Source organism: Hippichthys cyanospilos, chromosome 17 (genome assembly GCF_059441005.1).
Source record: "Hippichthys cyanospilos isolate Australia breed blue-spotted pipefish chromosome 17, RoL_Hcya_1.0, whole genome shotgun sequence".
NCBI classification, from domain to species: Eukaryota; Metazoa; Chordata; class Actinopteri; order Syngnathiformes; family Syngnathidae; genus Hippichthys; species Hippichthys cyanospilos.
Genome location: NC_142385.1, coordinates 12,195,194 through 12,211,782, shown reverse-complemented (window position 1 = coordinate 12,211,782; position 16,589 = coordinate 12,195,194). Strand labels below are relative to the sequence as shown.

The following is a 16,589-nucleotide window of genomic DNA, read 5'->3' as shown; positions in this document are numbered from 1 at the left end:
AGTTTCTACTTTGGTATCAGCTCAAACAGTGACAAAAATGGGACTTCATTTATTTAATAAATTTTAACAGATTTTAACAGCTTGGGTGCTTTGCATTTATGTGGTAGGCTAAAATTGAGTCGCTTCAGTGATCAGCATTTTTTTCTTAATAAACAAAGAATGCGTAGCACTCGACCCTTCTCAAAGGTTTTTTTTTTTTCAAGTTAAATTTATCGTTTATCAGACCGCCAACCCTCACATGCTCTTCCATTTTCACGTCTTCACTCAGCTGCTGAAATGTTCTCCCACCCACAACAGGAGAGCAGACTTGTTCAAACGAGGTGTGTTGTTGAGTTTATTTTGACAAAGAGCCTTGCAATTGCACGCCTTTGTTACTATCATCAGTGTCACAGTTTGGGTGCTTTGCATTTATGTGGTAGGCTAAAATTGGGTTGCTTCTGTGATCATCATTTTTTTTTTTTTAAATAAACCAAGAATGCATAGCACGCTTCCATTTTCACGTCTTCACTCAGCTAATGAAATGTGTGATATGAAATATGTGTGATTGACCTTTGTTTTCCGAACCCCCAATACTCACAAATAGCAAAGAAACTATTGGACGTTATTCTACCGGCGTTGGGATGAGGGGGTGAAAGGTTATCGCACGAATTATGGAATCGACGGTCTTATATTCCGATAAAAACACTCACAGAACATAGCCATTGCTAGAGCGGAAAAACGACAAACTCTGCCCCAAATGTGATGCTTCGATTTATTCATTCACCAAAGTTACAAAAACATACAGGTTCTATTGTGTCTTTGCCGTGAATTTCCCGATCCCGTGAACGCAAACGGACACTAATGTTTATAAACGAGCATTTGTACATTGAAGAAAAAAACAAAAAAACACAGCAAGTGATGTGGTGGTGGTTAGAATCTAACAATTATTTTCTCTAGGAATTGATTGGCGAGGTCTATAAAAATCTCACAAAGTCAACAAGAAACGCTCTCAGAAAATATTCACGAGATTATCAAAATAGGGGATATTTTTTCTGGGTTATCTTATCCATGATTTATTGCGGGTTGGAATTGGATTCGTTTGGTCTGGCAGATTACAAAAATGACGTTTACATTTATCTCGTGCCCTTCTCGTTCATTATTCTGCCAGCTCAATACGAATGCGCTTTCATATAGCTTTGTAAGAGTATCCAAAATATTAGAAACGGCTTCAATTGCTATCTGTGTTGTATCATATCACAATACAGCATCATTAGGTATGCTTTAAAAAAAAAAAAACGGTAGCTAGGGAAGACTAATGCTATTAAAGATTTGTACCCGACGCTCCAATATTCCTATTTTTCTACTCTCCTTTTATGGAAAATAGGTCCAAAGCCCTGGATGATAGGAAAGTAGTAATTGAGGTCATACAACTATGATAAAGTGACTGTTCTGTTCTTCTAATGTCGTGAGGCCAAGTTTAGCCTGGGTTGTTAGTGGAAGTTCCAAAGAGACGTCACCGCACGGAGGTTTTTGCTAGATTAATTTTTAAATATAAAGTTGCTCATTGATGTAAAAATGATTTTAGAACAGAGATTCTCTAAGTGTAATACGCCGAAGAATATTTGCGAGGCATGGCTCAGATGTATTTAACTTTTGTACGCCATATTTAACTTCAAAGAGTTATTCTGTCTCAATTTAATGACAATTATTGTTCATGTACAGTTAATGCATTTAAAAGCACATTTTGCAGTCAACTGAAAATGACATCACGTGCTTAAGGACCGATCCCACCAAAGCTTAACATCACATGACCAAGTCGCGAGTCGTGATTGGTTGTGTCCCGAGCCTGCTGTCATTTTAAGTTGACAGCAAAGCGGAACTGTTTTTTGTTAAGTATTAACTGTAGATGAAAAATGAGACAAAATATTGCATTTTTTCAGCTGAAAATGGCTACATAATTACACTATCATTTCAGAACAAAAAACTGCATTTGATTGCTTGCTTCCAATCATTTTTATTCAATTCCGATTTGAAATAACACCCCAGTTTTTGCTTCTATTCTTGTATTTAGGCACAGTATAACTATTGAGTTTATAATACTACTTTATTTACTTTGCGTGTATAAAACTTCTGCCTTGCTTTTGCTGCCACTTGGACCAAAAACAGTACTGTATTTTAATATTGGTCAATTTGGAGACTTTCGGACTACCGGTGTCACATTTAACTATCCAAATTAGAAGTTTAAAAACCGAATTATGGAGGGTGACGTCCATTACTGTTTTTTTTTCTAGCTATTGGCAGCAGCGCCAGGAACCAGGCGCGATGGAGCTGAGCCTTGTCCTGCCGCCAGACATGATGGTCCTCATTTGTTCCCGGTACTCTTCATCTTCTCCTGCCCCGGCTGTGCTTGACCATCTTCCTCCGCCTGAGGATCATTTCGTAGAGTTTCTCCAGGCCCTGCTGCACGCCGCGGCCGTCCAGGGCGCTGCAGCTGTGCACGTGGTGCAGCGTCCCGGCGCTCAGTTCCTGCACGGCCAGCAGCTTCTCCACCTGGCCCACGGGCAGCGCCGTGTCCAGATCCTGCTTGTTGGCCAGGATCAGCACGGGCACGCCCTGGTTCTCCGAGCTGCGGCTGATCTTGTGGAGCTCCACCTTGGCCTCCTCCATGCGCTCGGTTTCGGCGGCGTCCACCACGAACACCAGGCCGTCGGTGCGGCGCGTGTACGACTTCCACAGCGGCCGCAGCTTCTCGTGGCCGCCCACGTCCCACACGTGGAAGGTGACGGGCCGCGAGCCGCCCACCAATACCTTCACCTTCTCCGCGTTGAAGCCTTTGGTGGGGATGGTCTTGACAAACTCCTTCAACTTGAGCTGGTAGAGCAGAGACGTCTTTCCGGCCGAGTCCAATCCGATCACCACAATATGCAGGCACTTGAAGCCGGGCAGGAAGGAGCCAGGGGGCGCCATATCGCTCAGGTGGTTCCCCATCTTCCGTGAGGATACCTGCTTTGATCCTCTGGCGCTTTTACAAGGTCTGCATCTCAGGCGGGATCGCCAACCTTAACCAAAACAAACGGTAGAAAATCTTTGAAAGGTCCACCAATGAACATGTAAAACATATGAGGGTGAATTCGTCACATTAAAACAAGGATTTCCATCTGGTTCTCAAATGAGTCCAAAAACGACATTTTTAGGGCTTTCACCATTCGGATCTTTTGAAAATTGATTATACTACAAAATATTCAATGGAATAATCGAGGAATTGATGCCCCCGATGCACTTCTCCAAACCAAAAAAGATATTTTATTTCAACGCTTTTTTTAAAAAACACCATTTGCCAGTTAGCTATTGTGATTAGCATTAGCGTGTTAGCAATGACATAAAATGGAGAATGTGTAAAATGTAGACCAATTTTTCATTAAAAAGGAATCAATTAAATTGTTATAAATGTCAAAAACTTAATAAATGTTTTCTTCACGACCAAGAGTATGTTTTAAATGTAATCATAGTTATCATTAAATGATATTAAATGGGGGGTGGCACTCCTCCGGAGGTTGCCATGTCTGTTATAGCGACGGACATTGGTAAATGCAGCACCTCCTGCTGTCCATAATGAAAAATGGTCTAAATCTGAACACATTGTCCCTTTAAGATCAACCACCACTTAAAACTATTTAGTTCACAATCACGTCATGTGTACATTACACATGTGACAGAGTCTTGCATATATTATATTTTTATATACTGTATGTACAGTTTAGGACTCGTATTAGCGTTAGCGGATAATGGGCTATCAAAAGACAGCATAATGAAGCCCAAACAAAATATTGCACATAATAATCTGACAACAAAGCATAACTTTGTGGTCGTTGACGCTAGGCGAGCATCCATGTCCCGTTATTGTCTCAAAATTCTTTTTTTCTCAAAAACAAACAGCAATAGGTTATTTGAAAAAATATATGAAAAATTAACATCAATCTATTCTATGCTATCAAAATATACGTTTCCACTTGATCTCTGAGTGTCATAGCACTTGCATGCGCTTTTTCAAACATTTTCATTGCTTTGGTTCAAATAAGTTGAGGGAAAATACTGCATGAGACAGAAAAGCAAGTTAATCGAGGCATTCAGTTCTTCATTTACCAAAATAAATCCATCCTAAATAAAAACCTATTCAACCACGCACGTTCATTTGAGTGCAGTCCTGAACTAAATGCATTCATGCATGCAAATGGCGATGATTCTTTAATCCGATTGTTGACATCTAGACTCCAATCAAAACCTCTCTACTGCTTGTTTACCATCACACATTTAAAAGCTGCACTTCTGTATTTTCTGGACTCTTGCAAATAAACGAATGATCATATTTGATGCATATATCTGGGTCTTAATGTTTGTAACTAAATTAATGCAAACGTAAGGAATAACATCGCTTTAAAAGGAAATCATGCATGCAACTGAACATTTAGGGTGGAGTATGTACCTTGAACGAGGTCTCTTTTTCTTCAAGGCCGTGAACGCATCGCTTGACAGAAGCGTGACTTATCTTGCACGAGAAGGACAAAAATGTCTCGAACCGTATCCATGCTGTACTTTTCCCTCTTGCGGTGGTCCACTAGCAGCACCGCGGCACACACTTCTCGGCCGCCCCTGCCACGAACACACTACACTCGAGAGCCCTGGTGACGTCACGACCAATCAGAGGACTCACGAATGTGCGCTTTGTGGCGTCTTTTCCAGCATTCATCTCGTTCAAATGCGTCATTGGACACTTGAATGTATCTTGTCGGGACAAGTTTATAGTTTTCCACGGGTTACAATCGTGAATTGCACAGATTTTTTTCGTATGCGTTTATTTCACATGCTCTTGTTCACCGATACTATTACAAGACAATGCACAACTAGTTGCGATGGATATTTTGCGACATCTAGTGGTGACTATTAGACATAACAGTTTGATAATCGAGTGAGCTATTGTACGAAAAAAAGCCAGGAAAGCAACCGCGGTTTAAAAACCCAAAATATTGTATATGGCGTGATCAAATGTATTTGTTTTTAGTTACAAAAACAAAAAAAAATGTCAAACGCAAAGGGTCATCTTACCTTACAGAAGCCCACATTGTACAAAACAACACACGTTGATATTGCAAGCTAAACTATGACGTTATCTTACCTGTCTGTGGGTTTTACGCTGATTAAGTTTGACGTTGTTGTGTCTTCATTCTGTGGCGTGCAAACCGTGCGTAAAGCCAAACTCGTCAAGATAGTCCAAGATTTCGATTTTCTGATCCCCGCAGTTGACACCAACAAGTGACGTTAATTAGGTTGCCAGGTGGGCGTGAACAAAACAAAACCCTCATCTTCTTTTGGCTTGTTTTGCTTCCAAAATGGCAAACTTTTTTTTTTTTTGGTATTTATTTATTTGGGTCTTTCCAAAATTAATTAGCCGACTGAAATCCTAAAGTTTGTCGAATTGATCCCAAGAAAGTCCTTCCGGGCAACTAAACTTCAGTCAAGTCACATGACTTCAATCTCCCATCTCAAGTAAAAACACCTGGCACTGCGTAATTAAATTCTTAAAGGGGGACCGTTTAGCGTTTAACGTTTTAGTGATTTTAACCACGTGCAATTATGATTTATCACCCTAAACAATGATATTTCAATTCTTCGATGCATTTCAAAACATTCCATGTTTATTCTGCGCTCTGAACACGTGCAGATAATCAGGACCCCATCACAGTTAGAAAAAATACACAAAAGTTTCGTTACTCCCCTTAGTCAGCTGTTGCAAGGCAAATTAGGCAATGGGCAACAGCAGGACATGAATTCACAAATGAATAAATCTATAATGTATAGTAGGAAACCGTAAATAAGTCTAAAATAGATCATATGTAAGAAAAAAAATAAGTTCTACCTTTGTCAAATGTCCGAATGCAATTGAATGCACCTTGTCTCATGCGAATCGCGAATGTCAACACTTCATTCGAGGCTAGCCACCGGCTAACTATTAAAGAAATATTACAAAATAAATAAACTAGAGAATATAATTACGAGTAAGATAGAATATTATTATGCAGTACTGGAGAAGAACAGGAATAACTGAGATAACTCGAATCTTCTCGAAATACTAACCCTACTCTCAACTAACACTAATTGTTTTATATTTGAATTAAAAGGAAACAGTTCATATTTGCCAACCAATCAAATACAGTCAAAATTATTTTTCACCCATAGAAATAGCAAGTGATATTAAACAAATATATTCGTAATTGTAATTGATGAAAAACTATGTTGGGAATCTCCCATGAAATGCATTTTTCTGTCTTTTGCTGTTTATGTACAAGCAGTCAACCAAACAACGAGAAACCCCACATTAAAGTTGAAAGGGGCTCAAAGACCTAGAAACAATCGATTAACACAAAAATTTCAATCTTCTCACTTGACTTTTAAATGCGCATGGTATGCTGATTGTTCTGCTTGATTTGCAGTGAAACAAAAAAAAACTACAGACGACTATGCAATTTATTTACAAAAAAGAAAACTCACTTTGTTGATGGGGAGTTTCTGCCACCTAGCGGCAACTTTGCACATAAACTCTGCAATGAGACGGCGTACAAATCAATCAGTGGTAAAATTTCAGATAAGAGTCTGACCAACGGACACATCGATTGATGACCCTTCTGACATCTTCTAGCTCTCTCATATCCCACAGTGCAAAGTTGGGAAAGGGATCCATGGACTTCCACTTTTTACTGCAGATTGGACATAACCGATCTTTGCCCTTCCACCACCGCCGTAGACACGAGCTCGGCTCGCCGTGGTCATTGTGAAGACAACGTCTCAGTTTCCAAACTTGGGATGTGTCTTTTGTGGATATTTGTGATCACAAAGATCCGCGATTCAATGATAAAGGCTGGAGACAGTTGAAAGAAAATGTTAAATGACGACATCACGCCATAGACAAGCTATACAAGTCAAAGTTTAATCAGACCAAGCGTGAATCATTTACTGTCCATCGTACACGTCTGCCACGTTCATTTACGGACAGATTACTGTGATTATTTCTACACAAGTACATCAATGCACAAATGCGATATTGTTGGGAGAAATTCTGCCCTCTAGCGGCTACTACTGCACACAACAAACTCTGTTTAAAATTCATTTACAAGTAAAAAATAAGCTGGAAACGCTTAAGACAAATGATTGTACGTTATTGCTCACGTTGATTTTTCTTTGTACGCTGTCTTAAGTCAAAGATTTTCCACTGCCCTGAAGCGTAAATCAATAAGACAAATAAACAATCGCCAAAAAAAAAGTAATTTACGAGCTGCTGCCACATGTAAAACGATTCCAACATCATAGCGGGCTTTGAATCATAACCTGAAAGCCAATGGGTGTGATTTTCAGAGGCCTTTTATCTCTGGTGTAAAAGTAAGGGTACATTTTCCTGTTACCAATCAAATCGGGCCAAGTGGGAGGATTCTTTATGCCTAACTCAGCGCTTGTAAGAGATTCCGAGAATGAAACCGATTTTTGGTTTGTGTCCACGTGAATTCGGATCCTCTGCGGTTTGACTGGCGGATTCCAGGATCCATATGAACCCGAAGGCGCTTTGTATCTGCCGTCGCGACATCCGACGGCCCACGATTTGATGTTGGCGGGCGTGTCCCCCCACGCCACCCCAAGCCGCCAGTCAGCGTTGTCTCCCACGTCCACGTCCCAGATGTGCGTTCCGGAATCCAGAGGGGGACCGAGAACAGCTTTCCAGTACAGCCTCTCCGGATTCTTGGGACGTCGCTCTCCGATTTTGAATCCCACACTGGTGAGATCATCTGAAAGATCCATTGCCGGGCCGGCCGTGTTCGGGTCTAGAATGACGGGACTGTAGGAGACCATCTCCTTCATTCGTTCCCACGCGGAGAACTTGAGGTTGCTCACATGTTTGGCTTCGTCCAGCAGAACTCCTGAGGGCAGCTCAGGTTGCTCGGGCAGCATTTGGATTCTGGTCAGGACGGGTTGGAAGTTCTTCATCAAGGACACGTGGTCGGATTTCAAATGCTCCTCTGTGCTTCTGATGACATCAGAGAGGGCGGCCATTTCCCCGTTGAGCGCGTCAATCTTCTCCTTCAGCATTTGACTTTTCTTCTGCTCTTCCTCCCTCACGGCAGACAACTTGGCCTCCTCCTCAACCCGCAGAAAGTGATGAAGTTCCTCGAAATCCATCCTAATCTTGCTTTCGATCCGAGCACTCTGGATTTTGATGTACTCTGCTTGGTCGTTGCAGTTGTCGCTAATATCAGCGTAATCTTGCAGTCTTTTCTTTGCATTCAGCAGGGCCAACTGGAGTTCCTCTTTGTGATGTTGCGGAACTTCATTGATGGGACAGAACTTGTGTCCAGCGTGGATTTTTGCATCTCTGCACACCAGGCACACAGACTTCTGGTGGTCCAAACAGAAGAGTTTCAGTTTCTCCTGGTGCAAGATGCAAATGTCCTCAAACTCCAGCGGGGCTTGTGTGAAGGCCTCACACACACCCCTCAGTGCCAGGTTGGAAATGACATCCATGGAGCTGCACCTTCTTCTACAAATTGGACACGAGCGAGTCCCATTCTCCTCCCACCACTTCTGGACACACGCCCGACAGACGCTGTGAGAACACGGCAATATGACAGGATCTTTAAAAATGTCCAAACAGGTTGGACAGTGGAAATCTTCCTCTGCTCGCAAAGCCATTGTCCTTGTGAGGACGCCGTTAGTCTCCAAGCGTCACATGTGTCTTCACACTTTAATGGACTGCTACGTCACAGTCATACGGCCCCAAATTTATCTGTGATCACATAAAAACAGTTTATTACCAGTTGCGTCCAAAGGGGAAAAAAAATCATGTGTAAAACCAAGCATCCGCAAAGACAAACAAATGATAATAATAGTTGATAGTTAGTAAGCATTATCTGGTTCTGAAGATCTAGAGGTTCCACAATTTTGCTGTCCAAATTCGCACATGAATAGGATTTCAACATAAACGAGAGGTTGGGTCCAGCTCATGTAAGTACTTTCAGTTTGGCTCGATATAAATCTGAGGACAAATACAGCTTCGGCAGAGATTCCACAGGGGGGCGCTATTTCCCTGCAAATGATTTACGAGTGTCACGCTCAACTAGCAATATAAAAAGTTCATATTTAACGTGGCTGTTCGTGTATGAGTGGTTACCAGAAAGTCGAGGGTCCGTGACAAATACCCCATGGGTTTTAATGGTGGCTAAATTGATCCAAATGTCTTTAATAATGATAGCAAATCAGTATCAAAATCAGGTCGACACAAGCACAATTTCACTTTAGATTCAATTATGTTCGTTCATGCGTTGTTGCGGTGTATTTAATTCTTGTATTTTACTTCCCGATTAACAGTATTTTAATTTTCATTTCTGAACAGTAACTGATAAAGAATTAAAAACATAACATCGTGATAACATTTAAATTGAGAAAGCCATTCAGTGCCGCATCTACCTTAAGAAAAAACACTTCAATTTGAAAATATTGCTCCCTAAATTGATTAAAGGTGATACCCCGTGGTAACAGATCGATACCAAAATTTGCGGTGCTATTGCAAACCACCAATTGTCTTATATGACATATCAGACCATTGGCTGATTCTGACAAAAAAAAAACAACAAAAAAAACCCAATATATCTTGGTTTTTAAAAACTGGGGTAATTATTCATATCTCAAATCTCTATACAATGATACCCTTTTTTTTAGTGTTTTGTAACAAAAGCAACTTTCGCCTATTTTACATTCTATATCGAAAACAACCCGTCAAAGCAAATTCCAAGAAAAAAAAAACAATTACAATGTCAAAAAAGTATTAAATTGAAGCTTACCCTTAATTTGGTGCTCGGCGTGCAATCAAGCAGCAACGTCAAATTGACAAAATCTCCCCAAACGGGGGAAAAAAAAAATCTTTTCTACACTTTTACTTCACTAAGGAGCTGCAGTGCCGAGTAGCTGGTGAGAAGGTGTGGCGCATTTAAAAAGTCTTCAAGTCCACTTATTGCTGTCAACAGTCGACCTGGACAAAGTGCAACAACGATAATGTGATATCACCATAAGAGGCATTTAAAAATGAATCCTGCACTAGTTTCTCTTTGTGATATTGCAAAGCTTGTTCGACGGGACAAAACTTGTGGCTAACGTGAATTTTATCCGTTTCTTGGACAGGTCACTTTCTATAAAATATCTCTATGGAAGAAAGTAAAATAACAAAATGGATTTCACTCAGTTTTAATCTTACAACCTTTAATCACAGTGTCACTCCATGTAAAACAATCACGGGGGAAAAATATCACCATCATCGATTCGTAACAAAAGGTGTGAGGGGAATTACATTTTTATGTGATGAAAGAAATGTGTTCATTCTGTTATTTTGCTTGCATAAGGTGTTTGCAAGAGAATCAGAGAAAAAAAAATTCTTACAATTTTAATTATCTGCCGTAGTTGAATAATTGTCATGTTAAAAAAAAAATACAACTCTTTATTCACTATAATTAAGTTTTGCGGACATCAGGGGCGCTCAGCCGGAAAAACAAGACCACCAGTCGAGAAAAATCAGTCGTAGGTTGTCGCTTGATTTTAGCGCCCTCTGGGGGCAAAAGCTAATCGTTGTTGCGACCACGCTTCCAGAGGGGGCTTTCAAAATAAAAGCGTACCAAGGCGTCATACATTACTCATTAAGGTCGCTTATTTTGAAGCATTGGCTGGCCATGTTGTGTTATAAAGCAGTAAATTGACATTTTCCTGTTAATACTCTCGCCTCGTACCTAGTAGGCGATCTCGAGGCAAAAAAAAAAAAAAAAAAACTTTGAGCGCCCCTGGTGTACATAAAATTCTTACAATTAATTGTTTTGAATTCATGTTCTAAAAAGGTGTATGAATACACTTCAAAATGTACATCACAAATTTGTTTGATGGAATTTCAATTCTAATTCTTGCTATTCAAATTTCAGCTCTGCATCTTGCTTGCCAATTCAAATTCAAATTCAATTGGAATTCAGAGCTCATTTCAATTCAGTCTTTTTCTTTGGCATCTTCCTCTTCCTTCTTGTTAACATGCAGAATGAGGAAATGTGACTTTTTCTTCTTTTGCTTCCAGCACGAGTTTCTCTTTGTGATATTACGGAGCTTGGTGGATGGGACAGAGATTGTGGCCAGCGTGGATTTTTGTACATTAGTAGATGTTGCACACAGGTTTCTGGTAGTCCAAACAGAAGAGATTGTGTTTCTCTTGATCCAAGTTGCAGATTTTGCCAAATTCCTCTAAGGTTTAAGAGGCCTCACACTCATTGCTGCATGCAAAGTTTGGAAATGGATCCATGGAGTTGGACTTTAAGAGTGGAGAAGAGAGATAAGAGCAATCTCTCTTACCTTCCCTCCGTTGCAGAAACATGGAACTGATGCTGTGGCGACATGGCAGGATGACAGGACCATTCAAGATGTCAAAACAGCAGAGATCTTTCTCGTTTTTGGTTGCCTTGGCCCTTGTGAGGATGTAACGTTTTACTGGTTCCATATGTGTTCTTTTGTGTCTTCGGGCTTCAATGAAATAGGCTGTGAATCATTCCATTCCAGTCATCTGTGTCTTGAAAATAAAACAAAACAATTCAAACTATAATAAAAATAGATCTGTAAAAGTGAATGCCATTTGCTAGTTTCATTCTTTCCGATTTTGGAAAACCTCCGAAAGTGATTTTCGAACAACTATCATATTGCGTTAGTGTACATAAGACAAGAAGACTCTCATCCACGATTCTTGCTAACTGCTGTCAATGATTAAGCGATTTTGTTTTGTAAATCTATTCCACCGGCATTCAACATCAAAAAAAGAGTGTATACTGTTGAAAAAAAGTGTCATCGTACCATTTCAATGCTTGGAACTGGATGCAACTTCAGGTAGTCCCAAAAACGAAGAGTTCAGCGAACATCTCACTGCTCTGAGGAGTCGCTGGGCGACTGGCTGAGCCGGGAACGCATGACGGTTTATACTGATAACTTGGGGAATTGTTCTTGTTTTTTTGTTTAAATAATGAACCTTACTGAAGAAGGCAAAGAATGTTGACAAGCAAGAATCTCCAGTTTCTTACACGTCCCAAAAAAGAAACCACAACGGTTATGACGACTGTGATTGGCTAGCAACCGGTTCAGGGTATCTATTTTCAGCAACAAGTTACAGATAAGGAAACAGCACATCAGCCTCAGATTATAAAGTCCCAGCTCAACAAGAATCTCCAGATTCTTACAAGCCACATAAATGAAACCAAAATGGCTATGAGGACTGTGATTGGCTAGCAACCAGTTTTGGCTAGCAACCAGTTCAGGGTGTCTATTAACAGCAACAAGTTACAGTAAAGGAAATAGCGCGACAGTTCAAAGTCCCCGTTGGTTCCGGCCTTTCTGTGTGGAGTTTGCATGTTCTCCCCGAGCCTGGATGGGTTCTCTCCTTCCACGTCCCCAAAACATGCATTGCAGGGCTAAATTGTCCCGAAGTGTGATTGGGTGCGTGAATCACTGTTCGTCTCTGTGTGCCCTGCGATTGGCTGGCAACCAATTCAGGGTGTTTCCCGCCTACTGCCCGAAACCAGCTGAGATAGGCGCCAGCAAGCCTGCGACCCTTGTGGGGATAAGCGGCTCTAGAAAATGGAGTTTCAGTTAAGGATGGGGGCAAGAAATTCCACGAGGTGAGATATCTCATGAGATCAAAGTTCACAAGTGCGCGCTGTGATTTGAAAGATAAAATAATGACGAATGGAAATTGTTTTAAATATTTTTTTACTATGCAGACTACATTTCATTGCTGGATTAGTTTTATTCCCTTCATTGACAACTCATAAAACCTTCAGTGACAAAACTGAAATTGACTTGGATATAATAATAAAGTGCAACAATCAATCACAGAGCATTTTCTCCCTCGTGTCACAAAAGTGCTTCTTTGGTCACACAAAAGCTGTTTTGAGCGATTTTCAAAATGTGACAGCCAGTGTGTTGCTGTGCCCAAGGAGGATTGGCGATGGCAAAAATTGAAACCTTACAATCATTAGCATTTCATTTTCTCTGCAGAAACCTCAAAATAATCTTTGAGACATCTGAGAATTGACAATTAGCTCACTTTGATCAAAAAAAAAAAAGAAGGCATACCCCACTTGAGAAGACTCACATCACACACACACATTCATCTGACAGGGTGCGGCATGGTGGAGTTGGTGCCGCAGTCGATGTACTCAAAAGTCTCCAGAGACAGCTGCTCAGTGTGCGACAGATACGAAATATTCATGGTCATCCTGGAAAAGGTAAAAAGGTGTTCGTTTAGCGCCGCACTAGCGGCCTCAAGTGGCCTTAATACGTACTGCAGCTCCAGGAATAAGGTGTGGATTTTGATGACGCTGGACTGGCAGAAGGTGCTGTAAGACACCAAGTGTGTTTCATCATCTCCTTGATTGACAAGAGGATCATTATGTGCGCTCACCTGAGGCCTTTATCCGTAATGGGCAGGTCGATTTCATAGGTGTACTGTCAATACGAAAGAAAAAGAGTTTAAAATAAAAACACTTTGGGGAGATTTTGTCATTTTACCGATTTGTCCGAGCGCGATGGAATGGCCGACATGTTGGACAGCTTGATTTTGCCCACCACCACGCGGGAGATCAGACCCTGCACGTCCAGCTCCACGATTTGGACCGGAACAAAGTTGTCGTTGATGACTCGGATGAGGTTCTGGAGAGGAGGGGGAAGAAAATGCAAAATGAGTGAAGGAAAAAAAAACAAAAAACAAGAAAATTGTAACAAAATGTGTCCGGTTTGGGGCGAGGCTCACCGTGACCTCCATTTGCACCGAATCCGGCGTGAAGTAAACCATGACGGACAGCACGGACACGGGCGTCAGCGTGACGCTCCGGGGGAAGAGGAAGAAAAGGATGAGGCAGCTGAGGAAAAGACACAGCGCCATGGACACGCACACGTACAACTTCCTGCAATAGAAGGTCAATATTAAGCATCCAAATGATGACCTGATAGTCGTGCTGGACTGGGGTCTTCTTACGTGCGTCTGGGTTTCAGTCTTTTATCGTTACATGGGATCACAGCGACCAGCTGGTCTTGATGGCCTGAAAACACACTAACGATTATCACTGATGTGTTTGAGGATGACAGGTTATCTATACTGCCCCACAGTGGCGAAAAATGTGTACTGCAACTCCGTTCACAGCTCGTTTGAAGTTTGACGCATTTTCATTTATCGTTTCTCCATTTTTGACATTTAAATACTGTAGAATCAATAAAAAAATGGTATGCGAAAGTTTAAGACGCAGTAAAGACGCAAATTAATGCCACATTAGGGGAAGCAGATTCTAGCCTTCATGATTCAAAATAAGTTCTAGGATGGCTTAACCTTACAGTATTTTTATTTATAAAGTTTTCCCTTTAAGTTTGCACATATATTTTTAACTATGTAAAGTATGATCAACTTTTACATGGCTTAATCATATTTGAATATTTTGAGAAAGTAAGATTAAAAAAAAAAACATTAAAAAACCTACTTAAACAGCTGTGAAAGTAAGCAACAGTAAAATTATGCCGCAAAAATACTGTTATATATGCTCTAAAAACGGTTTTGAAATTTGACTTAAAGCAATTATGCTATGTAGCTGACAATATATATATATATATATATATATATATATATATATATATATATATGAGGAGAATTGTATTTTCGTTATTAAAATAAAGCTTGACACATTTAGAAATTATCTATAAACAGTGTTTTGTCAATGTTATTAAACTTGATAATATAATGAATTCAAAATACGTGAAATACATTTATCAAAAGAAAATCATTGTCATCTTTCACCTTCACATTTTAACTATTTCATCAACATTTTTTCAATCAATTGATTTGACTGATTTGATTAATTGATCAACATTTTTTCATTTATGTGGTTGACGAATCAGTTTTGTTAGAAAGAAAAAATTCATTCGAAAATATTTGACATGTTTTTCAAACATATTTTTAATTAACCCTCCAAAAAATGTATTTGAAGGTATCGGGTACAGTCAAAGCCTAACGATACCAGCCATCAACACTTAAAGAAATAAAAAACACATGAGCTGGATTAATTCCTTCTCGCCAGTAGATGGCACCGTTGTGTTTTGCCAAGTGGGGAAAAATCACCTTCTATCATGTGCAAGAACCCAAATCAGCATGCAAATCGAAACACGGCTTAGTCTATTACTACACGACGATAAAACACGAAAAATCGGACTATTTCCATACATATTTTCCATAACGTGCTCTTTTTCAAGATTCAACAAACCTCTTGGAATCCGTCCAGTGCCGCGACAAGTGGGGCAGGTATCTCCCACGATGGAGCCGTACCGTGGGAAATATTTCATCGTCTTCGCCGGCTCCAACTGCTTTTCCTCTTCCGGACTGGACCCGGTGCTTCCGCTCGAAACCATCACTCTTGATTGTGGGTCACCTCTCGGAGAACAAACAAAAAATGGTTGATGAATTTATATTCCCTAATAAAAAAAAAAAAATGCTTGTGAATAAGTTCAGCTGCACTACTGAACTGTACGTTCATAGTCATAAAAGACCAATAAAAGCACTGAGACAAATCATAGTCCACAGTGATGACACATTGCACTTCTTTTATTTTTACAAACACTTTCTAAGTGAGGTAACTCATTCACACATACAAAAAGTGGACTTCCTTTATAGAAAAGAAATGAGTTGCTTCCAAGCAGTCGGATCTCCGTAATAAACCCCAAATAATGACGTCACTTTCCGGTACGCTCAATATCACTGCGCCATTAGCCACTTTTTTTGTGTGGATTTTTGTCAATTTCGTTTGAAAACATTTTAGTCGCGATGTTTAAAATGATTCGTAATAATTTGGTTGCACTTCTGTTTGTGGACGTGGCTTCACCCCCCACGTATTTTGGTTAATCATTCGCGGTTATGAGCACGTGATTTTTCAAAATCAATGTAATTATTAAATGGCTGTAGCTATTTTATTTTTAATACAGTAGTTTACGAATACCAAAACATTTCTTCGCGTGACTTGGCTGAATTTATAATTAATACAAAACACTCGCTTAATTTTGAAACGGCTGTAGCTATCTTATTTTTAATACAGTAGCTTCCGGATATCAAAACATTTCTTCGTATCTTTTACGTATTTTTGCAACATTTTTCAATTTTATTTGGAACAAAATGCGTCATGTGGTGTCAATATTACTCACCTTAAATCAGCAGTCTTTCCTTTCAAAGTACAGACGTCATCTTCCGTGACATACATAAGATACTTAGCGGCCCACAAGTCATAAAATCAGACTTTTAAGGGCTTAAATTCTCAAATTCTTCGAGGGTAAAACTAATTTCGTGTCGTCTCATTCTTGCTGCAAACAAAATCTAACGTGGGCGGAACACTTCCGCTATCTTGAGGTGACAGGTATCTTTACTGCCCCGCAATGGCGGAAAATGTGTACTGCAACTCAATTGAATTATTATTTGGTTTGACGTCTTGACGCATTTTGTGTTTTCTTTTTTCTCTTATATG

The 16,589-nt window shown here is 40.1% G+C and overlaps 3 protein-coding genes and 1 long non-coding RNA gene across 6 annotated transcripts; 1 reads left to right on the top strand and 3 right to left on the bottom strand.

Annotated features, from left to right (window-relative positions):
- Window positions 1-737: 737 nt before the first annotated feature.
- Window positions 738-4,665, bottom strand: arl4d (ARF like GTPase 4D). The gene is made up of 2 exons (XM_088439253.1): window positions 4,463-4,665; window positions 738-3,038 (listed from the first exon to the last, which is right to left on the bottom strand). The coding sequence occupies exon 2, from the start codon at window positions 2,965-2,967 to the stop codon at window positions 2,362-2,364; it is 606 nt and encodes a 201-aa protein (XP_088295379.1). The 5' UTR covers window positions 2,968-3,038; window positions 4,463-4,665; the 3' UTR covers window positions 738-2,361.
- A 2,273-nt stretch (window positions 4,666-6,938) lies between these two features.
- On the bottom strand, window positions 6,939-11,549 carry LOC148409710 (E3 ubiquitin-protein ligase TRIM35-like). 2 transcript variants are annotated; one of them, XM_088438786.1, is made up of 3 exons: window positions 11,401-11,549; window positions 9,861-10,048; window positions 6,939-8,806 (listed from the first exon to the last, which is right to left on the bottom strand). In XM_088438786.1, exon 3 carries the CDS (start codon window positions 8,710-8,712, stop codon window positions 7,336-7,338), a length of 1,377 nt encoding a protein of 458 aa, XP_088294912.1. In that variant the 5' UTR covers window positions 8,713-8,806; window positions 9,861-10,048; window positions 11,401-11,549; the 3' UTR covers window positions 6,939-7,335. The 2 variants fall into 2 exon arrangements, with proteins under 2 accessions (XP_088294912.1, XP_088294913.1); XM_088438787.1 differs by lacking the exon at window positions 9,861-10,048 and having other exon boundaries at window positions 11,401-11,506.
- LOC148409711 (uncharacterized) lies at window positions 7,425-11,247 on the top strand. The gene is made up of 2 exons (XR_015868365.1): window positions 7,425-7,801; window positions 8,314-11,247. It is a non-coding gene; the product is annotated as an uncharacterized LOC148409711 (long non-coding RNA).
- On the bottom strand, window positions 10,255-16,446 carry tmem106a (transmembrane protein 106A). Of its 2 annotated transcripts, XR_015868364.1 has the most exons (10): window positions 16,273-16,446; window positions 15,342-15,508; window positions 14,069-14,132; window positions 13,844-13,997; window positions 13,603-13,743; window positions 13,496-13,539; window positions 13,377-13,430; window positions 13,168-13,310; window positions 11,893-12,662; window positions 10,255-11,614 (listed from the first exon to the last, which is right to left on the bottom strand). XR_015868364.1 is itself a non-coding variant. In XM_088438788.1 (8 exons), exons 1-8 carry the CDS (start codon window positions 16,326-16,328, stop codon window positions 13,202-13,204), a joined length of 789 nt encoding a protein of 262 aa, XP_088294914.1. In that variant the 5' UTR covers window positions 16,329-16,446; the 3' UTR covers window positions 12,785-13,201. The 2 variants fall into 2 exon arrangements, 1 of the variants encoding a protein (XP_088294914.1); XM_088438788.1 differs by lacking the exons at window positions 10,255-11,614; window positions 11,893-12,662 and having other exon boundaries at window positions 12,785-13,310.
- Window positions 16,447-16,589: the final 143 nt, after the last annotated feature.

Excerpts from the sequence above, each read along its gene's own strand:
- arl4d (XM_088439253.1), bottom strand. The coding sequence starts at position 2,967 with ATGGGGAACCACCTGAGCGATATGGCGCCCCCTGGCTCCTTCCTGCCC.
- LOC148409710 (XM_088438786.1), bottom strand. The coding sequence starts at position 8,712 with ATGGCTTTGCGAGCAGAGGAAGATTTCCACTGTCCAACCTGTTTGGAC.
- tmem106a (XM_088438788.1), bottom strand. The coding sequence starts at position 16,328 with ATGTATGTCACGGAAGATGACGTCTGTACTTTGAAAGGAAAGACTGCT. Across the intron at positions 14,133-15,341 it reads CACTGGACGGATTCCAAGAG|GCCATCAAGACCAGCTGGTC; the intron begins GTTTGTTGAATC and ends GTGTGTTTTCAG. Across the intron at positions 13,431-13,495 it reads ATTACGGATAAAGGCCTCAG|CACCTTCTGCCAGTCCAGCG; the intron begins GTGAGCGCACAT and ends GGTGTCTTACAG.